The sequence below is a fragment of the Betta splendens genome, chromosome 6, assembly GCF_900634795.4.
Source record: "Betta splendens chromosome 6, fBetSpl5.4, whole genome shotgun sequence".
Classification (NCBI taxonomy): domain Eukaryota; kingdom Metazoa; phylum Chordata; class Actinopteri; order Anabantiformes; family Osphronemidae; genus Betta; species Betta splendens.
This window is the reverse complement of record NC_040886.2, coordinates 14,670,924-14,693,098: the sequence shown is the minus strand read 5'-3', so window position 1 is coordinate 14,693,098 and position 22,175 is coordinate 14,670,924. Positions and strand designations below refer to the sequence as shown.

Genomic DNA, 22,175 nt, shown 5'->3' with positions numbered 1-22,175 from the left:
CGTCCGACAGACTTGGCATTTGACGCAGCTCTTTTCACATCAGGATGTGTCTGTTTTGGTCAAACTGGTTTCCAAAAAACCACAAAACGCAGTTCAATGAGCGTAACAGATGTCTGTGAGCATAGGAAAGTAGGAACTGGACTTGGATGATTGTTCACTACAGGAACCTCAGTCTCTCGCTCAGCATGTAATGGTACCAGCACGTTATTAGAGCGCTCCCACTGAGACAGACATGTACAAACCATCTGCCCACTGTTGAAAAGGCCTGATTACTAAGCAGTGTGACCTAGATTTAAATACATAAAGGACGTTACTTGTTAGTAATTTAGACCGAGACTCATGTTTTGTGGGGTTTCAATGTATGTTTGCATTGTTCAGTCTTGGGTTAAATTGCATGAAAAGACATTGTGTCTGAATTTGGTCCTTTTATTTGCACAAATTTATTAAACGTAAAACTATCTGTATTATTTACAATTTTAAATTAGAAGTAAATAATGAATATAAACAAATAGACACAATAGTATCCTATTTCAAAGACCTAATGTTCACAGTGCAAGTATTATGGTATATGTCATGATTAATGAATTCTGAGCAAGTCCATATTTCAAACTGAATAAATATCAACACTAGACTTCATTGTGTGAGGATTATTGTGTGATTATCCTGGCTGCAGGTGGGCTGGGCAATGCTGCGAGTTACATTACAGACGAGGGCGTAACATGTCTTAACGTCGTCTGCACATGCCCACAGCCCTGAGTGGGTTCGGTCCACATGGCTTTTACCAACAAGTCGACTTGCTATTTGAGCCTCACCTCTCTAAAACGCCACCAGACGCTGAACTTAACATTCAGTCGATGCGGCTTCATGTCTCCTGGAGGCCTTTACTAACAGGATGACACATTTTAGATGGAATGTATCCAGACATGGTACACAAGTACTTAGTGCCCTCAACAAAGTGGAAGTGTTTTTAAAAAGGAACATTTTTTCTTAATGACACAACAATTGTAAATTGACGGCCCCTTTAAACTAATATTACTTTGTACAACCTTTAGCTGCAGGTGACTTGTGTTGCTCAGAGTGACACTAACAAAGAGTTTGATCCATCGACTTTGAGCAAACTGCTCCAGTCGACCTTCCCCAGACTGGAATTTGGATCAGGGCTCATAGAAGGTAACTTAGAATGGATTTCAGTTTAGTTCTTGATTATACCTTTTACCTGTTTTGTTGGATAGCATTGTTGATTTTCTGACATAGGGCCACTGTATATTAATTACAAAAACCTGAGCTTTAAATGTCATGTAATATACATGATACACATATACACAAATATGGTACTTTAAGTTAAAACATGTCTCTCACTATCTACTAGTCCGGCAACAATCAGCGAAATATCTGTGTTGTATTGTATGTCAGCATCCTGTCATGTCATTTTCTGGAAAATGATCAGAGCCAGAACAGAACAGACATACCAGATATACTGTAGATTTAACTGTTTAGGTCCGAGATGCTTAGATCCCCTTACATGACTAAATTTCAAACACTGGAGGTGGCGTGTAAGAAAGAAAACCTATAATACGATTGGGCAAACCCAGCTTGGAAACAACTTTGCACGCGCCTTTGCCAAGAGCCCCTCTCACGGCCAATCTGCTGATCTGCTGCAGACTGAGGGGAGTTTCTGGAAGAGAAGGACAGATATCTTTACCTTGAAATGCTCTTACACAATCTACTGTATATGAGGAAATGCAGTTTCTGTATAAAAACTTACTTTCATAGAATTCAAGGCAGAGATAAGAGGGAGATCCGTGGCTGGTGTAGTGGATGGGCTTTTTGTGCAGGTTATCCCTGGCGTACACATTTCCCCCAAACTCCACAAGTAGCTCAATCAAGTCAACGTTCTTTGTTTTGGCTGCGTGATGAAGAGCAGTCTCGTGTAGCTTGGCAGCATTCACGTTGGCTCCTTTGGGTGAAAAGACAAAGCAGCAGAAGTTTTAGCTGCGGGTAAACTGTAAGCACCGGCACAACTTCCTCATTCAACTGTGAGAACGTCAAGCAGAAGATAAATATAACCCCACCGGCTTTGAGGAGAACCTTAGCACAGTCATAGTGTTGCCTGGCACAGGCAACATGAAGCGGTGTCCCGTAGTGGCAGTCGTGGGCCTCCATCAAAGCCCCTTGATCAATCATGAGCTGAACACACTTTGAATTTCCTATTGTGAAACAAGTGAAAGTTCAGACTCGTTTAGGACGAGACGAAATGTAACATATTGAATGTGTAAGTGTGTGAATGTGTGATTCACAGAGCAGTGAGGCTTAGTTTCAGTTTAAATGGCTTGGGCTCAGGTTCCACCTTAAAACGTTCTCCTCACTGGTCTTTAGAGGTCTCAGATTAACACTGTAGTCATCCAAGCGTTCCCGTTCCGCTGCTTTGGCTCAGTAGTAGTCGCTCAACTTTTGACCCAGAGTCCTACTGGTATTTGTGTATTTTTCTTGGCTATGATTACAAATGTTTTAGAAACGCGTGTAAAACTCTAATTTCTCAAGATGAGCAGATACATGACGGCTCAGAGTACGGACTATTCGCGTACACTGGTGTGTGCAACAAGCCACTGACATCTCTCACCTCCCATGCACGCCTCATGCAGAGGTGAGAAGGTGAACAGAGGAGGATTAACCGTTGCTCCATACTCCAACAACAGCTTGACACATTCTAGGCTCCCGGCTGCACAGGCGTCACACAGCGGAGTGCTTCCATCAATGTTACGAGCGTCCACCTGTTGGACACACACACACAAGGTCACACACGCACCTTTTTGGGCTTGTCTGTTGCTGTGGTTGATGCACCCGGAACAGCATCTCACCTGTGCACCGGCGTCCAGCAGCAACCGGACACAGAGGCTCTGTCCCTGTATGCACGCCTCGTGCAGCGGGGTGATGGAGTCCACAGCCACCGTGTTGACCGCCGCGCCGCCCTCGATCAGCTGCTGCAGCTGGAGAGCTCTGCCTTGGGCCGCGGCCTCGTGCACCGCTGACCGGTCCGTCCAGAATCCAAGGCCATGAGCTGCAGAGGCACAAACAAAGACTGAGTCTGTCTCTGCGTTCCTCGCAGCTGCTCTCTGGGTCTGTGTTATTACGGAAGAATAACAGACATAGAACGTGTGAAGCAGGCACTGTTAAAGCACGTGAGGAAGCTTCACGTGTCTTGAAAGCATCTTATGTGGTACATAAACAGGGGCTGTATTACCAGCCTTACTACTATTACTACCTATCCTATTAAGGACTTGACATGCACTTTTATACAATCTGTCTTATTGTATTAAAATATACTTTAGCCATTTCGAAGTTGCAGGTGTCCTTTTGCTAGTTTCGATGACAGACTATCAAACCATCATCCACCACCTGCAGACGGAGCGCAAGCTAACGCTGATGGATGACAGGTGGCTAACACAGACCTAGCTTAGTCCCATCGATAGCGAGATCTTGTCCTTATAAAATCTAGAGTCCACTTCAGCGCTCTCCAAATCGTTGTCTCAACGAAGCACACGTTTACACGTTTTGAAGGGTTGTTATGTGGTCGTCGTTGGTCACCGACCATAGGTAAGCTACTTACCGATCTCACCATACAAGGACGGTCTGGTCCGAGTGACCTCCATTTCATTTTACCGATTTCCTCCTGGCGAACTGCGCAGATTCAGACAAAAATGCCATTTACTACATTTACTCTGAATAAAATAATAAAAGAGTGAGCCGACGCCATCGCCGTAAAATACGTTGGCCAGTCTGGTATCAACCGCTCAGTCAGGGAAGATGTGGAATTCTGGGATTTGTAGGAGTGACCCACAGACATGAGGCCCTACCGTTAATAGGTCAAGCTAGCTATTTCTTTTTTTATTTATTTAGCTGGACAAATCTTGTTTCTCGGGAAAGAGCAGGACGTAGGGATGAATGTGTGCACGTGGGTGTCTCTGAGTGCACAGGTAGGAATATTTTTTTAGTAAGTTAGTTCATTTGTTGATTTGGGGTCTTTTGAGTTAAGATGGTGAACTTTAGCTAGTGTAACACATACTAATTTACAACATTTTCTGTGGTGGCAAAATGTGATTGTGAAAGTTACTGTATTGAGATTGTGTTCTTTTTTCAATGAAAAACATTAAAGTAATTTAAATGTAAGATACTAGCTTGTTCATAGCACCAATGCTAGTTTACTGTTACATTCATTTTAGTGATGACATTTGATGAAGGACCTACATTTGTCAAACAGTAGCATGAGGAATTTAAGCTGTGTAGTGCTGTTAATACAAGTAGAGCAGCCACAGTTTTAATGACCTCTACAGTGAATGTAGTCATTAAAATCAGTCGCTACGCTAGTGGCTCGTCACCACCCGCATATGATTATGATTTATTCAGCTTTGTTTTCATATAGGTGGCCGATCCACTCGCCCAATGGGTGGGTTTTTGTACGTTGTGTTTCAGTTGAGCTGCGCCGGTTAGACTTCAGTTTCATGCAAACGCAGAGGATTTCCATGTCATTGGACCCTCAGTGGCTCAGCCGTGGAGTTCCCCCTGGAAAGGCCAAACGCCCTGGCAGGAATATGCAGCTCTGCTTGGCCACACAAGAGACGCGCCTCTGGGGCGTTTGAGCGGAACCATCGCGCTCCATGAGTGGTGCCTCCCAGTACCATCCATAACTCAACACAGCCTCCATCCAGATGCCCAACGCCCCAAGAACAGCTTCAGCTTCACCACAACCCACTGACTGTGGGCACCTTATTGGGGGCCAGTCATTATAACGAAGCATCCCAGTTATTTACATGTTTTTTTGGCAGGTAAAAAGTGGACGATTAACAAAGCCAGTGAAAATAATACATCAACCAGCATATGTGTAGCAGTTTGTGCAGTACTTCCCGCTGAGCTTCTATTATTCTGCGTGTAACCGCGATGACCACCTTCCCCCTGTAACGTAACTACACCAAAGTAGCACAAAGTAGTAATCCCGCGTCCACAGCCCAACGCACCGCGTCAGGCGACGGCGGAAGGACCCCCATTTCACGCTATTCATTTATCGCGAATCCAGCGGAAAATCGACGAGCAGAACCAGTGAACCGCCGTCGTGGCGAGGCGTCCGCCCGGCTGCGTCCGGCCTCACCACCACCGCCGCCGCCGCCGCATTTGAGTGGAGACTTTCAAGATGGATGCTCTGCCTCGATAGGTTTCTGTTTCTATTTCTATGCGGACCAGACACGCGCGGCTCCGCCGTGCGTGGAAACGCGCCGGGGACCACACTCGCCGTCGCATTTAGACTGACGTTCAGGCCGTGAGAGGTTAAAAGTGTGTTTAGTGGGAAATATCTGGTACTACGTGTTCGGGCTGTCGGCGGTTTTGTAACTTCCTGGTTGTCGCAGTAATATGTCTGTCGAAACTGCGGGGAAAGCTCAAGTGACTCTCGCAGATCTGTTCAACACGGCATTCATGGGACCTAATTATTGTGTTGTGATGTTTAAAACCAGAGGCAGCCGTTTCCAGCGACCGACAGCGAGAGAGGGACCGATATCATAGGAGTTGAGCAATGGAAAGTGGAAATGGTGGTGCCTCGAGTAAAGGTGACGAGCTTTTTCCTCGTGTAACCTTAGGATTTAAATGGGAGCATTATTCGCGTGTTTTGCGCCAGAACACTTTAAATACAGACCGACTGCTGCGAGATGAATGGACGGGATTTATTATGCGCAGTTTTGGTGTCGTCTTTCCAAGGACAAATTGTCCCAAGCTTGTGAAACTTTTCCCGGATGACGTGGAAACGCCGTTTTGTTTAATTTCGCCATCCCGTTAAGCGTCTGTGTTTCTGTCCACGTTTAGGTGTTTCAATGCCTGTGTCCGACAGGTCTGACGTCTTTAAAGACTGTATTCTCACTCCACTAGAAAGTGCGTACTTGTATGACGAGTCAAAGCAGTCTTTCAGATACGAGTCCGCAGTTTTGATCAAGAATCCCGCACTTGAAGAAAAGGTATGGAGTTTTATTCCACTCTTTGAACGTTAAATGATCGACTTTACTCTATTTAATGTCAGAAATAAATACTATCTTGCAGTAGATTACAGTTTTCCATTTGAATAAGAAAGCGGTAATAATAAAGTTTTGAGATGAGCCAGAAGTAATGATGTTTTTCTAACTGCACTGATTGTTTTTTCCGTTTATTTGTCAGTATAATACATTCCGGGCAAAGAGAAGAGAAATAGGCTATTCAGACGAAGACCTGAAGGAAACCTATGGGTTTTTGCTCTTTGATGATGTCAGTAAGGTACAGACTTTATCCAATGCCGCACCTAAAAAAAACACGTCTTTAAAACCTGTAGATTTTATTAATACCAATAATATTATGTATTTAAAGGCTCAGACACTTGGAGAAACTGGCGTGCTCACTGGAAATAGCACATGCACAACGCTGGGAGATCCTGCGAAGGGTAAATGGTGTTTGTTCCTCAACTTTCAACTGCTACCATGTCAACAATGAACTCAGCAGTCATGTGGCTGAGTTGTCCACCATTAGGAAGCCATCGCCCAATAAATGCTGTAACATTAAGTCATTGAGGTTAAATTCATTTCATTAATTACATTAAGGTTTTACCTTAATAGCCATATCCAGGATGTTTATGATGCATGTTGTCCATCCAGAATATCTGTAATGGGAATCAAACAAGAGTATTACCCATGTTGACTGTTCAGTGGTCTCCCTCCTTTGAAAGTGAAAGCAAGTTTGCAGCTTTTATGAATGTATAGAAGTGAAAGTGGAAGGATCTTCTTGTGAAACGAAAACCATAAGTTAGAGTGTATGTATTTTCAGTTTCATTGTACAGTGAATCTCGGATCCCAGCTAGTCATAAAATGTACAGTTTTATGAAGCTAAGCTTTGAAGTGTCACTGGGATTTTCTATGCAAGACCCAGGCTCTGACAACTGCGGCAGTTCATCGATATACACCTGGTTCAAGTCTTTTTATGTGCCTGTTGCCTGTGTGTGTGTGGTTTATAATTATGCTGAGTTGGCTCATGTAGAGAGAACTCCACTGTGTCACATGTCAAAGGGAGGGCCATGACACCCTTCCTAGTCGGTTATAGCTCCTGTGCTGATTGTGCCGCATGGCCGTGACAAACTCAAAAATTATTGTTATTATTATTTTGTTTCGAACAAAACTCAAGACTCAAAATATGTTAATGTGTAACTTCCTTTGTATTGAAAACACTTCTGTGTGTCTCTGGGAGCGTAAGACGCACCAACTGGCCAAACCAGTGTGGAATTGCATCATACATGACATGTCATGACACAGTGTGAAGAACACAGTGTAATGTTGGTTTGGTTCACATTAAGGGTGCGGTTAGGCAGGATGACCTTAACCGTTGCAACACATTTTATCGTACAACGTGTGACTCTGTAGGACAATTCACTGATAATACACATCATATGTGCTTTGTGTTTTCTCAGGTGTTTACATATCAATGTATTCTGACTGTTTGGACCCAAATCGCTGGTATCATGGGAAATCCGGCTGCATCGCCATCATTAGATTGACAAAGGTACTAAACTGTGGGCATTGTGAATAGTTGGCACTGTGTTTTCCTTCAGATACGTCATTGCCTTCTGTTGTTTCTAATAGGGGAGAGTTAAAAGGGTTTTTGAGAACTACACTCAGAACTTCACAGCTCCTTCTGTTGGGTTTGACTGCCATGTGTCAGAACACTTGCCTGTGTCTGCCAACACCAGCTCCTTTCTTGCCTTTGAGCGAACACAGGTGAGAAAAGTGTCTTGACTTAATCTTAATTTATACTATCCTCAATTTATATTTATATATAATTTATATTTAGAAATCTACAAACATGCAAATGATGCTGTCACATTATGTTATCAAATATTTTGAACAGCTTAATGTACAACTGCATGCAGATGGAGAAATAAAGACACTGACGGGTCAAATATGTGTTGTTTTGACCTTGCAGTACTACATGTATGAGCTGCTAGATGATGGAAGCAATGAAACGGCTCCCGCTCCCAGTGCTGCCTGTCCCTTTGCTATTGCGTTATTTTCATATATGGACACCAAAGTGACTGTTGCGGAACCACAGGAGAAAAGATACTTTATGCAGCGCACACTGTTCTCCTTCGAATGTTGGTACGCTCAAAGTTAATAGTAATTTTTTCCACAGTTTGAGAATGTTGAAGTCATACTTATTCATGGTTTTCCATTTTTTTATTGCAGTGAAGAGATAAAAACAGGTCAGTGGCATCCAGTACGTTTCAGCTGCAGTGATTTATCCCTCAGTGTATAAATGTACAGTCCTTGTCAGCGCAGTACAAGAGCTCAACAAAAACACCACCACCACAAACTGTTGTAATATTAAATCATCTTGTTTCAGTTTGTCATTACGTGCCCTGGAGAGGTCAGCTCCAAATTGACACACAGTTCTACAATGTTGGGCTCAAATCTACAACAAAGGCTTTGTTTCTGCCTGGAAAACTGTAAGTTAAACACACAAAAATGTCTTTTTGAATTTGGGAATGTAGTGTATTTGTTCATTTATATAGTTTAGTATAATCCATGGTTTGTCTTGTGCCTTTCTCGTTCAAGGCCACCATTGTTGAAAGTTGACAGAGCTGTTACTATGTTGGGTCTGCGACAATTGTTGCCAAGGACTGTCTTTGAAACGTACTTTTCTGGTGAAGGTGTGACCAGTCAAAACATTTTAAATACGAAAAAAATTGGACTGTCAACACAAATGCTGGATTTATTCTTTTTCTTTTACTGTCTTTTAGTCTTTCTGGATGGCTTATACTGCAGTCTCTGTGAACTGGTTCCTTCTAACATGGAGGAAACCAACTCGCTCACTTTGCTCGTGCAAGAGGTCAAGGAGAAAGAACTTGTAAGCTTTGTTTTTAAGAACGCTTTTAGTGATGAATTATTCCTTGCATTAAGTGCAAAATAAAATGAAAAATGCATGTCATGATTTATCAGTATAATGTTAAAAAAAGCAAACCATTGTATTTTAGAGAGTAGATCAGTCACAGTTGCAGTGTTTGTAGTGGAGGTCAGATGGAAGTTTGTCCCCAAGCATCATAAAAGTGCCATTTATATTTGTCAACATGCTCAATCTCATCATCTTAAAGTTCTTGAACTTCTTCAGTCTGTTTAAACTTTGGCACCAAAACATTCATCAGACTGATAGACCTAATTGAATTAGAAGTCAAAAGGTTTGACCTGACTAAAAAGATGAACCAAATGCTATGACTAAATTTCCAGATACATGTCATTTAATATTCCATCAGTCTATAATTGTATGTCTTGCCAGTACATTGGTAATTTAGTATCAAACACCGCAGTAGAACCTTCCTATTTATTACTGCATTTGATCTCCTGTGCATTTTAGTTTCCTCTCTTTCACAATTATATTTTAGTAATTTGACATTTAACCTGACTATTTTTTGCACAGGCTCTTCTCATTTCACTAAGTGATGGCGGTTTTCTTATCCTGTTACACTCTTCTCATTTCCTCACATATGAGAGTAAGAAATAAAACCAATTATATATCATGCTATTTTGTGACATACTTGCAGAATTTCTACATGTCAACCAAGTAGTTACAGCTTTTTGTTTTTTGTTGCCAGATATTGGGTCAAATGCAACCAAGGTCCTTCAAGGCTTGTTTGTGTTTCCAGAGTCACGACTAATACATCGAGGTGATTATTACATTATCGTTACAGTATCATTACATTAAAAGTGAAAAGCTGAATTCATCTATTCTGCATTATACTCGTTAGTTGTACTGCCTGTGCTGGATTTGTCTTCATTCCAAAAAAGCCCAGATTAAGCAAGTAAGCTCTCTTGATCTTTCACAGACACAAAATTTGGAGACCAAAAGGTTGCCATTCCATCGGAGATCCATCGGATTCTACCAGCCCTACATTATGCAGAGGGTGAAGCTGAGAAAACAACCAACGATCCAAGTGAAGAACTCTGTGAAGTTTTAGCACGGCACATGCAAAATTATGCAGCACTGATCAATCCTGGGTTAGCATTGAGTCCCTCAAGGGATGTTAGCGTTTTCCCAGATCAGTATGATGTGGCAAACGCTCACAGACACCTGTACTCAACCACTGAGTGGACCAGCAGTGCATGGCAAAATGTCAGGTCATACCTGAGCAAACCACTGTCCTTTCAGCTCCCAGTGGCCAAAGCTTCAGAACTCCTTGCAGCTGGACATGGAGAGCAAGGCGAAGAAATGGATGATGACGTGTATATCTGTCTGTCATCTCCCGAGGAAGTACAAGCCAGTTCTGTGAACATGGAATCAGATGACCATTCTACCTTCTTGGAATCTCCTGTAAATACTAGGTCATGTGTGGACTGTTCCCTACCAAATTCTGAAGCACACATTGGTTTAACTGCTATGCCTCAAAAGGATGAAGCTGCACAGGATACCAAAGACTATCTAAGATCTGACCTCACGGTACTGATCAAAAAAGATGCGTTGAAAGAAAATCTGCTGAATCTTCCCACATCAGATGACCTTCCAGCAGAGCTGATTGTCAGTATAACTTCAGCAAAGCGAACTGCTACCGAACAGAGTTTAGGATCGACGATCAGTACTGTCTCAGGAGCAAAGCATAATGACTTTGAGCTTTCTGGTTTTTCACCTGCCAACTTAAAGACGGAAGGAGTTAAATCTCTCATAGATGAGACTGTTGAAATGGTAAATGGAGATTGCTCTAATCTCAGAAAAACACGACGGGGAAAGGTATGTAGGAGACGTAAAAGGTGTTACAAAACGGCACCAAAAATTGTTGAAGGACCCAGTGTACAGACACACGTGGATGCTCCACATAACCTTTCCCAGAGCCAGAAGGATGACTTGGCCAAGGAGTCATCAGGACACTCACAGTTGAGCAATCCTTCAGGAGTGGATTGGAGGAAATTACCAAGGCGAAGACGCAAATATGGAAAAGTATTAGTAAAAAATAAAAAACTAAGATCTTCTACTGTTAATGTGGTGTCAGACATCACATATCCGACCACTGTTACAAAGGAAATTGAAGCGTGTACCATGAGAAAGAAAACTGAACGCTGGGTTTTAAAGCCAGTTGTCAGTGAATGTGGAAGAATCTTGGTTCCTCATGGCTCTGTGGATTTTGCTAATCAGATTAGATATTTAAATGAGCAAACAAGAAGTAATAAACAGGATGCTGAAAGCATGTTGGTTTCAAATGCTACCAGCACCTGTATGAACTTATCTGACACCAGTGTGCATGACATTGATGAAATGGAGCAATACTCTAGCACTGCCCCTCAGACGGTGGAGAACCAAACAGATTACACAGTGTCCAATGAAAGAGTAGACTGTTTACAGAACAGTGTGGTCAGTGATGATAATCCTGAACATGTCGTTGCAGAACAGTTGGAAGGCGGCAATGGTTCACTGCATTTAAATCCAGAAGGTGATGAACATTCTTCACAAAACAATGGCAATGAGACTTCCTCCTCAGAGGCTGTTAATGAAACCCATGTTGATAGGCTCTTCCTAGGTAACTGTGGAACGAAGAGTAAATTTCTGTTGCATAAGCTGAAATCTGTTCTTTTAAGAGGAAAGAGGAAAAGTGATGCCCTTGTTTCAGAGGGAATGACCAGAGATACTGCCCAAGACACAGACCTTTCTATCAAGATGGGCAAATTTGACTCTGACACTAACGCCATGAAGAGCAATAATTCAGTTGCAAGCGTCCGGGACAGTGACAAGGAACCTTCAGAGATGCGGTCACTTGATCCACTTTTTGCATATGCCCTAGGCCTCACCCCTAAAGAAAGAACACATGAAGTACAGAACACTGTGAGTCATAATAATCAACTAGGAAAAGACTTGCTTGAAAAACGGGAACAACTGGTTTCAGACAAGCAACCTCAGATCATTCAAAAGCCTCCACCGATCTTTCAAAAAAGGGGTAGGATTAAAACACTGAGAAGACACCAAGGAATTCCTGCAGAATATATTAAACAGAAATGTAAGCGATGTTTAAACAGTCCTACATTTATCATTGATGTTTATGTTGGCTGTGATCTGTGAGATCCCTTAACTCTTGTGCCCTATCTACCCTTTTCTTAGCTCTGTCACACCTGCCTCTGTCTTCAGCTGAACTATTCATAACTATTTATCTGCCAGTTCTTTTCTAACTTATGCTGAACTCTGGCTTCTGCTGCCTCCCAGTCCTATAAATCGCGATGCACACATGGCTTAGTAAACTAGACCCACTATTTTTAAGACATGGGTTACACCCTAGTAACATGTCAATAATATATGGTACATTTCAAATGCTTTCAATGTGCTACTTCTTTATTTTATGCAGTTTCTCTTTTCTCTCCTCTGTTTTGTCTTCACAGGGTGGTTGCATTTTCAAACCCCAGCTTCTTTTGCCAGTGAAAAACTCAAAAGCAAAGACTGTACTAGAGATAATTCTGTCAGGAAGACTGTTAAGGAAAAAATGAACAGTTCATGCACATCTACAGATGCTTTGAACTTACTTGCTGACTTGGCACTCAGTGCCACTAATGGCCAGGTTCCACAACAACCAGAACCAACACTTGAGAAAGAACGTGAGACAAGTTCCAAGAACTGTGACGTTGCAAAAGATGTTACCAGTGCTGAGCAAGAATCAGTTCTTCATTCTCTGCTTAGGCAGCCTGCTTCTAGAACCCTTCAGCCTCTTGAGTCTCCTTCACCAAGCCGTCGTGTTGCAGGCCATGAATTGCTTGATTTGATATCTGAAGAACATGCTTACTCATTGCCCCAATCTTCCCCTCTGCTGTTGGGTTTGCTAGGTACACAATTCCAGGTATCCCCTTTATGTGGTTCTACCAGACTTCTACATCGTCATCAACAATTTTATGGCAATGGAATTCAAACACTACACCCCTGTCTCTATAAGGAAGAAGACAGAGATGAACACAACCACGGGACTCCGCAAAACTTGATGAACACAAAAAAACATGTGCACAGGCACAAGTTCAAACACTCCTGCGCTTCTTTCAATAAGGATGGCTCTGTTCAAGTCACGAGACAATGGAAGGAAAACTATGACTTTAGCCTAGACAGCAGGTTTACAAGTGGCTTAAAGGAAAAGACTATCATTCGAGCCTTACATGGGTATGTACATGGTGTTATTTTATTTATTTTATTATTTTTTTTAATGCTATACCTTGTTGACAAATGTTAGCATTTTGTACTAAAGCTGACTTTCAGTTTGAGTGACATGAACCAAAAGTGTTAATATTTATAAATTTCGCATTTTTAATAGCCCATGGGATGTGTCCATTCAAGACAAGACGGATGAAGTTCGGCTCCTTGTCCACATGTGGATCGGTCTGTTTTACAGTCGTTCAACTGCGAGGTTCTTTCATATTGACTCAAAGTTTACACATCCATGTTCAGAGAAGAATGAACTTTTGGAAACGTTAACTGGGGTGACATCAGCCCCAGCTCAGTTGGAGTTTAAGGAAAGTTCTCTTGATCAATCCCCGAATATATCGGATATTTCAGACTCTGCGGTGTCAAAAGCTCTGGATCTCAGCAAAAAGGATACAACTGTTTTTGATCGAGGAGCTGTGATTTTAGATCTATCGCTGAGAAACCCCAATGCAGAGGCTGCCTCTTCAGCTTTACAAGTCAACAGAAAAAATACCTGTGTGTCCAGTGAAAAGCAAGACGCGACTGAAACATTGAGCGTACTTGAGTCATTCACGGGAGTCATTCAGGAGGCCAGCACATTTCAGGTTTGTTTATAATGTTATTGTTGGATTGAAGACAGGCTATTATGCATATAGTTGTGATGAACTGATTAATGAATAAATTCACAAGTAAATTTGTGTTGTAGTCATGAAAATATAATAATTAAAACTAAATTAAAATAATATTTTAACTCTTGTGGGAAGTAGGACTAATTAGAAAACTTGGAAAGAACAAGAAGTTCTTTTTCAAGCAAAATGCTAATCTGTCAGAGTTACTCAGCATGAAACCTGAATGACTTGGACTGCTTGTTTGAATTAACATTACTACTACATTTGTTTAGATTTTAACAAAACGGCATGGAAGAATAGACTAGAATAAAATGCCTTTTATTAGTCCCACAGCAGGGAAATTTCATCAGCAGCCAGCTTGACCGCCGCCAAATCTGACAGTGGAAGCAAGTTGCAGTACAAAACAATACAAAAACGAAAACATGCACACACAGTGGCACACAGTACAAGTGAAAACCTTGCTGGAATTTTTCGTTGGATACATCGGGACAGATAGATAAGGTCGCAGAGCAGACGGTGAGACTGTAAGGGGGGTGTATCTGTATCAGTATAGTAAAGTGTTGTTTATAGATGTACCAAGATGTTTACAAGCCAGTCCAACAGTTGTCCTTGAAGGGGGAGACACAATAAGGGAAAGAAGATAGAGGCACAGCTAGTGAGTTAGATTGGACCTGGGAAGGAAGGGTGAAAAGGGAGAAGGGACAGAATAATACACAGCCAATTCTAGTACATTTTAACAACCCATGACTAATTTGTCTGGATCAATAGTCCAGTCGGTCAGAACTCAGGGCTTCATCACCTCTTGTGGGACCATGGGGTACCCGCGACATCTCCTCAAGCCTGTCTCCTCAACCCATATTCACCAAGTGTTAAGTCTGTCTGCAGATGTTATACCTCAGTCTCTTCTTCCTCCGAACGGGCTGAGATCTTACTAGTCAGTCCTGCAATCCGGGCCGTCCTCTGGTGTAATTCCATCAGCCGAGTAACCATGGCCCCAGGGGCGTTTGTAACTCCACGGCAGGTGGATATGCCAATGAGCCTGCAGCAGATTTTCCAATCTTCCGATAAAAAAGGGCACCACCAAGCCAAATTATTATTAGCCCTGTTATCAAAGTCCAAAATATGAATAGATCCTCCGCATCCTCGATGGACAGTGGCTCCAGACACACAGGGCACCGGGAATCCCACACGTCTTGCGCGTAACCAAAGCCAAAAGTCCCAGAGGGGCAGAGTGGTTCTCCCGTAGATTCTTTTCTTTGTGAGAAGACTATATCCAATGCGCTGAGTGACCACTTGATTAGCTCCATTTTCAAAAAAAGAGTTATTCCAGAATAGCAGATCAGGGTGCACAGAAGAGACAGGACAAGGACACTGCAAGCAAAGTAGAGTGGGAGCAGAGGGAAAACACATGACACAAGAGGCAGAAGTAGAAGGGTAATCTCCATGAATGCAGTTTGACTAAACTACATCCGGTTGGCATACAACTGATGTTTCTTATCTGACACACTTTACAAATCTTAAAAAGAGACCAACTTCTATGCTGGAGCAAATGAATTAACATAGCCCCAATGTTAAAGTGTTGCATATAGATCACCCATGAATGGGCTATGCTCGACTCTAGTAGTAGAGGTTTTTATGGTTCCATAACATGGAATCCAGCATCTAGTCATCATGTCCTGTGTTCAACCTGAAAACTGAATCTTGTCATTACCATGTTTATTCTTTTCTACAGTGTTACAAAGAGATGGCACAGTCCATGGAGAGCATTGCTGAGGTGATCAATGCCAAGGACAATAATGAAAATAAGACTGTTCCATTGCAAAGAGCTGACATCTTGGAAAACATGGATGTACCATCTTTTAAAGGTCATGGATCATTAATTTCTCATCCAGAAGTGATTGAAAGTGTGTCCATTAGGCCAGAAAATCCTCAGACAGTACATGGACTCATCAAAGAGAAGACAGATAGGAAAGACAAAATCGAAAGTTCAACAAGCACAGAGATTAGTTTAGTTCTAAAACATTCAATAGAATCCAAACCCGCAACAGAAAAGGATAGAAAATTTAGCAAAGAAATGGAAACTGCGGTTCACTCGACTGAGTCTAAAGATGAAACAAACTCGACAATGAAGGAAAGCTCAAGCTCAGACGATAACAGAGAACCTCCGAAGATGATTAATTTTGGTCATAATTCTGCTTGCATCGAAGATTGTTTAGAAAATGAAGAGCAGTTATCAAGGGAGGAATCTGAATCTGCCCAAGATCAGACGAAAAATATCGATGAAGGTGTTGATTGTTCAACAGTAAAGGAAGACACAATAATCAAAGAAGATCACTCTAGGAAACGTGGACTTGATGAACAAAATGGTTGCATTTCATCTGTGGGAGATGGATTTAGATTAAGTGATGAGCCTTTACAGTTAATCAAGAAGGCCTTTCACACAGATTGTAGTCACCAAGATCTGTTTGATGCACAGCCATCTCAACGAGATTGGGAAGAAGATGCCTGCTATGATCTGCAGATGCAAAATGGAAGTACCAATCCTCAGACTCTACCAGCAATGGAGCCTGTTTGTTCTGAAGTTGCGGGGGAAGAAAATTCAGAAAGATATATCTGTTTGATGGAAAAAGCAGGTTATCAGAACTCAGCATTACCCACATCTGATGAGAACATGTGTTCATTGGGTGAAACTTGTGGAGGAATTACTGTGGACTCTCTTCCACAGACAAAGGACAATGCTGAACCTGGAAATAATGGCTTTGCTGTGACTAACCTCAGATTTGGTTTGGGTCGTGATCAAGAAATCAAATCCACCGAAGAAAGAAAGGATGATGCCAAAATTCAACTAAAATTTAAAGAGACATTAACTGATGAAGCAGATTTTAAAATAGACGAAACAAGCGAGGAATGTGGAAAAAGCGATACGGTTGTTATTCCATTCCATTCCATTGGAATAAACACCACTGGAGTAAATATCGTACAGCCACATGACTCGCACCCACAAGGCAATGCAGAGCAACAAGTTCAAGACCAAATTAAAATACCAATTATCAGTGAAACTACTTCACCCACATCTCAGATGCACAGTGAAAAGACAGAATTGTTTGGCGCCAAAATACCACTTTCTGATTTAGATAAAACCCACCAGAGCTTTTTCTTGGCAAATGAGTCTGATGACCGGTGTCCTACCCCAACAATGGATGAGAAACCATATGAGTACATTTCTGACCCAAAAATTAGAGCCTCGAACCCGGTAAATGATGTGATCGATATGGAGCAAGAAGATTGTCATAAGTCTACAGGAAACAACAGTCCTAACTCTGATTGCAGACTTCATTCTGATCTTGAATCAAGAACCCAAAGAGTTCTCAAATGTATAGACATGCTGCTATTGAAATCTGACCTCACTGAGAAATCTTCGCTACAAACAGCTGGTATCAACCACAATGTTGTAGAAATTCACAAATCCAGCAGCAAGCACATTCCCACCACCTTCTCTTTAAACCAGATCTCAACTGACTGCAGTCAAATAAGCAATACAATGTCAGACATGGCGTCATCCTTTACATGTATCTCCCAAGAATTGCTCACAACTTCATCAGAGCACAAACTTTTATCACCTTTCAAAGCTAAATTAGGAGAAGTACTTGGTGTTAGCATCCAGCTAAACAAAACAAACTCCTCAGTTCCACAACATTATTTTGAAAGAACAGAAAAATTACAGCAAATGCCTGTAGGACAAGATTATTTTCCCTCTAAAGCATTCCCCTCTTCTGCGTGTTTGCAAGACATTAAACCTGATATCAACAAACATAAACAAAAAACATTGCAGTCTAGTTTTAACAAGAACCTGCGTTCATACAATGAAAATGCTATAATGGCTGTAAAACCATCAAAAAGCGATGAAAGTGAAGGAGATCAGACCTATGAAGATGGACAAATGGAAAACTCACCAATAAGTAAACAAATCAAAAATCCCATAGTCTCATATAACAGAAACACTTCCAGGGAAAAGACAGAAACTGTCAAGAAATATTCTGAAGAACCAAATGATCATATTCATGACTCTAGCTATGTTTTTTCCAAGAGGTCACCACGTGTTACTGCGTCTAAGTCTATATCGACTTCAACAGCACTTTTGGATTGCCTAAAAAATGACAGCCCTACACTGGAACCGGAATCTTCAATCATGTGTACAGTCTACAACAACAGGCAGCAGAAGGCTTATTCTTTTCTGGAAGAGATCTCCATGAGGTGCCTACAAAATGACCTCACTCAGACATCAATGGAACAGGAACACCTTATCTTCTCTGAACAAATGAAGCAACTTTTTAAAAAGACTAAAAGGAGACCTGTCTGTGACCAGGACGCTCATGACAAATCAAAGCCATGTTGCTCAAATCATCTGATTGTGCAATTCTCCAAGCTAGAGGAGGAGGATGATTCACTAGATAACTTGGATGAACCCTTACCTGCTGGTCAAAAAATTATGGTAGACATGTCTGACAGAATTAACCACACAGGTGGCAGAGAGGGAAAAACTGCATCACATTGGCAAGAAACGGGGAAACAAATGGAGCATGCTGGAGTTTGTGATTTGACTGAAGAATGTGCTCGACTTTACGAGGCAAAGATGAATAGTGTCTGTGCTGTTAAAAAGGTCCCACCTAGATTGAAGTTCTATGGAATGGATGATCTCCACCAACAGACTGAACCACGTAATAATTTTGATTTCTGTGATCAAATGAAGAGAGAAATGGATGAGAGCTTTCATAGTAATCTTAATTCAGTTGTGAAGAAGTCCTGTAAGACAAAGTACAGATTCTTCATACTAGCAACTTCAGATGATTCCTTCTTTAAAGAGACCAAGGTAAGCTTTATTACTGGTCAGATACCTTTATTTCTTATTCAACTATGCTATTCAATCTTAAATTCATAAAATGGGAATGTCGTCCAAAATGCTTTGAACTAAAACATATTTTTGATTGATGTGATGCTAAAGGAAATATCTGTTCTCCGCCAAATCGAATAAACTGTTTTAAAGCAATATTTCTTCAAAATGTAAATAATATCTGGATTTTTCTACAGGCAAGGATGGAAGCACAAGGCCATACCATTATGGATCCATCTGAGTTCTTTCTCGGTGATGGCAGTTCATCGCTGCTCATCATTGTTAGGAATGAAGATATTGCCGAGCACATTTGTGAGGTAACAGATGAACTGTTACGAAAGTTAGTAGCAGAACTTTGGTAATAATTAATGACATTTTAATGACTGTTTTCTGCTGTCTCAGGTTCCTCATTTGCTTAAACTCAAGAAGTCACCAATTGCACAATTTGCTGGAGTTGATGAACCTGATGATGTTGTAAATCTAACGCATCAGGAACTCTTCACACGTGGTGGTTTCATAATGTTTAACAGAGCAGTGTTGGAGTCCTTAAAACTTTGTATGTGCACCTTTTACAGCTTTTTTGATTTGAGATATTGTCATTCTAGTACAGTAACAACAGTTACAAGAATCTTGACCTCCACTCTATTACATTTTAGGCCATTTAAGAAAATGTTCAGAAATCTTGGAAGAGCTAAGCAAAACAGGGAAGTGGAAGTGGATGTTACACTACAGAGACAGCCGTCGCCTGAAAGAAAATGCAAGGTAGGGGTCAGCTTTAAATACTACCGAAATAACTCTTGTTTCCCACTTCCTGGTGCAGCAGGTGTTCATGTACAATGCCTAAAAGGGAAACTGTCAGTGTGTAGAATAAGCCTATTCTACACTATTCTAAAGCATCTTTGTTTACCCGCTGGGTCAACTGGCCATATTGCGCCGTGTGAAGTTAGGATAATTATAAAATGCTGACACCCGTGTAGTTTATTTTGTATTTCTTCTTTTGTCAGTAGACATTTCGTTATGAAAATTTCCCATCTGGACATTTCACACATTGCCTGAAATAGCACTCGTCATTCTATAGAATGCCTGGGCAAAGTATTTAACTATTAACTATTAACTATTTTATACATTGTCTAAGCATTCTATGGAATGCTTCTTTTCATATATTGCCAAAAAAACTGAGAGAAAATGGGTGGAAAGCATTGTGGTGGAAATTTCCCATAAAGAGGCAGATGAGATAGTTGTCTTTTGTGTGATTTATTATAAAAATAAAGGAAAATAAAAATAATGGGTAAAGCAAATAAAAACACGGATGTTGATCTTGCACATCAACAAACCAAAAACCAGCTGGGGAGATCAGTGCACACACCACGAAGGTGTGGTGCAAAGAGCCCCCGATCCTCAAGTTGTCTCTCTCCCTTTTAACCCCTTTCTCTGGTTCTGGTGGAATGTCTCTCTGCACCAGTAGAATTGTTTGTGCCACCTTATCTCGCTGTGAGTAAGAATGTTTACATTCTCACTTCTGCATCATCATGGCTTGTTATTAGAAAGGAAGAAACACCAAGCATGGAAGACAAGATGCATTCGCCTTAACAGCCTTGGGCCTGGTGGGGAGTCAGATAGAATGGAGCCAGAGACCGGGTGTAAAAGACAAACATATATCATAAACTATTAGTCAGTCAAATGGAACATCAGATGTTTAAACTTGATGTATGTCAGGGCACAAGAGATTAGTTGTTTGTGTAAGAATGTTCAGTATTGAACCTAACCAGCACATGATGACTGTGTTGGACAAAAAAAAGCACCAAGGCAAAAATTTTTCCCATTACAGCGTTTAAATAAAATACTACATAAATAGTGTTAATAAACTAAGAACATTAAAAACATTGTCACCCTAAATAAATACATTTGGTTTTCCAAGTTGTAACTGATGTATTTATTTGTAAATACTTCGGTATAATTTTGCACTTTGCAAATCACCCTCTAACAAAAGAACCCAAGTATGTCTCATACAGAGAAAGTCTGTTGTTGTACACTTTCAGAAAACCTTTCTTTGTTTTACCCTTGTACCGTTTGCAGACTAAGTGCTGAGGCTAAACAGAAGACACATTTTCTAAACTGGTGCCAAGACACTGGGATTCTGGAGGTCTTGCCCTACCATGACTGTGATCTCCTGTCACAAGATCAGCCGGACTATCTTGCATGTTTGGTCCACTTGCAGGTCCATAATATTTCGGCCCGTTATCCTGTTTTTATAACTGGTGAGATTCTAATTCACTGAATAGTTTGAGTTAACCTATAACTCTTTTATCTTGCAGGACAAAAGGAATAACATAGTTCTTTTTGTTGTTACAGATAAAATCACAGATGATGCCTTTGGCAGAAATGGAATTTTCACAATGGCTGTCAAGTCTTTTTTGACTGGTTTTCCAGGAGAAATATTTAAAGAATGAACTGAAAATGTCTGAAGAATAATTTCAACTACAACCTCACCAAACCTCTAAAAGACACCTTAAATGTTTTTTCAAACAACCTGCTTTTATTTTCTGTAAATGTAAAAGTTTAATGCTTTGTGTTTTCATGGTTTGACATTTTCTGGTCATGTTAACTAGTAAAGTCACTTATCATTCAGTTAATGGATAGTGTGATGTTAATGGCAATATTCCAACAAGTGTTCTTGCACACTGTTTCTTGTTTTATTGTTATGTAATATTAATGTATAAACTGGAGTATTTTTTTACACTGTATACTATCTACCTTTATAATACAGACTTTGTACAGGTGTAGCACAAACATTAATAGTGTTTATTTCTTTATATGCTTTTGTGTTTAAAATGTTTGAAATAAATTTTCCTGAAGTACTTTGTTCAAGTCTTAAAACAAAGCTAAATGTACAGTACCTGTTTTCAAGTGGTTTGCTACACGCAGTGAGTGCTGCCGTACACCCGTTTATTAAGTTGCTGACAGTGTTGTTCATATCGTCTTGAATTGTTGGAGAGTTTCATTTTATTACCAAATGCTAACCTATTAACATTCACTATGTGTATAAAAGGACTGAGAATAAACATAATATTGTTTTGCCTAAAATGACATGAATGCAGGATAAAATAACTCAAAGCTGACCTCTTACACTCTGCCAAATAGGTTTCTTTACTCAACCAGACTTTATCAGAATGCAGTGCTTCAATATATTTGGTTTCTCTGCATAGCAGGATTTCTTTTGCTTAAGTTTACTTCTGTTATGTAGGAATGACTTAGTCAATGCAGTATAATAGTACGGTAATAATGCAGCCCTAGGTCAATATAATCAAACATATTCAACTGCAGAACACTACTGCAATATTGAATTTGCACAGACATACATGGGCTGTTTTTATAGCTTTCAATAGTTACAATATAAGACATAATCTTAAAATATGTGGATGTAAAAAATAATAACACTCGGGCACTAATTAAGCTAGAAT

At 40.8% G+C, this 22,175-nt stretch overlaps 2 protein-coding genes across 7 annotated transcripts; one reads left to right on the top strand and one right to left on the bottom strand.

The window, feature by feature from the left end:
• Positions 1–1,466: 1,466 nt before the first annotated feature.
• On the bottom strand, positions 1,467–6,745 carry asb13b (ankyrin repeat and SOCS box containing 13b). 3 transcript variants are annotated; one of them, XM_029152625.3, is made up of 7 exons: positions 6,619–6,745; positions 3,608–3,678; positions 2,859–3,058; positions 2,621–2,771; positions 2,073–2,207; positions 1,766–1,957; positions 1,467–1,675 (listed from the first exon to the last, which is right to left on the bottom strand). In XM_029152625.3, the coding sequence occupies exons 2-7, from the start codon at positions 3,648–3,650 to the stop codon at positions 1,527–1,529; spliced, it is 870 nt and encodes a 289-aa protein (XP_029008458.1). In that variant the 5' UTR covers positions 3,651–3,678; positions 6,619–6,745; the 3' UTR covers positions 1,467–1,526. The 3 variants fall into 3 exon arrangements, with proteins under 3 accessions (XP_029008458.1, XP_055365466.1, XP_029008457.1); XM_055509491.1 differs by lacking the exon at positions 6,619–6,745 and adding an exon at positions 5,013–5,154; XM_029152624.3 differs by lacking the exon at positions 6,619–6,745 and having other exon boundaries at positions 2,859–3,119; positions 3,608–3,806.
• On the top strand, positions 5,459–21,801 carry tasor2 (transcription activation suppressor family member 2). Of its 4 annotated transcripts, none has more exons than XM_029152622.3 (23): positions 5,459–5,597; positions 5,851–5,999; positions 6,196–6,291; positions 6,382–6,454; positions 7,472–7,563; positions 7,644–7,778; positions 7,984–8,156; positions 8,244–8,260; positions 8,401–8,503; positions 8,613–8,707; positions 8,798–8,904; positions 9,472–9,544; positions 9,647–9,718; positions 9,878–12,034; positions 12,849–12,862; positions 12,956–13,173; positions 13,325–13,799; positions 15,556–18,693; positions 18,912–19,031; positions 19,117–19,270; positions 19,371–19,476; positions 20,791–20,972; positions 21,067–21,801. In XM_029152622.3, exons 1-23 carry the CDS (start codon positions 5,564–5,566, stop codon positions 21,162–21,164), a joined length of 7,881 nt encoding a protein of 2,626 aa, XP_029008455.1. In that variant the 5' UTR covers positions 5,459–5,563; the 3' UTR covers positions 21,165–21,801. The 4 variants fall into 4 exon arrangements, with proteins under 4 accessions (XP_029008455.1, XP_029008453.1, XP_029008454.1 ...); XM_029152620.3 differs by having other exon boundaries at positions 12,411–12,862; XM_029152621.3 differs by having other exon boundaries at positions 12,849–13,173.
• The last annotated feature ends 374 nt before the right edge of the window (positions 21,802–22,175 follow it).

Excerpts from the sequence above, each read along its gene's own strand:
- asb13b (XM_029152624.3), bottom strand. The coding sequence starts at position 3,655 with ATGAAATGGAGGTCACTCGGACCAGACCGTCCTTGTATGGTGAGATCG. Across the intron at positions 3,120-3,607 it reads GTCCTTGTATGGTGAGATCG|ACCCAGAGAGCAGCTGCGAG; the intron begins GTAAGTAGCTTA and ends GTAATAACACAG. Across the intron at positions 1,676-1,765 it reads CTGCCTTGAATTCTATGAAA|AAACTCCCCTCAGTCTGCAG; the intron begins GTAAGTTTTTAT and ends CTTCTCTTCCAG.
- tasor2 (XM_029152615.3), top strand. The coding sequence starts at position 5,564 with ATGGAAAGTGGAAATGGTGGTGCCTCGAGTAAAG. Across the intron at positions 6,000-6,195 it reads ATCCCGCACTTGAAGAAAAG|TATAATACATTCCGGGCAAA; the intron begins GTATGGAGTTTT and ends TTTATTTGTCAG. Across the intron at positions 7,564-7,643 it reads CCATCATTAGATTGACAAAG|GGGAGAGTTAAAAGGGTTTT; the intron begins GTACTAAACTGT and ends TGTTTCTAATAG.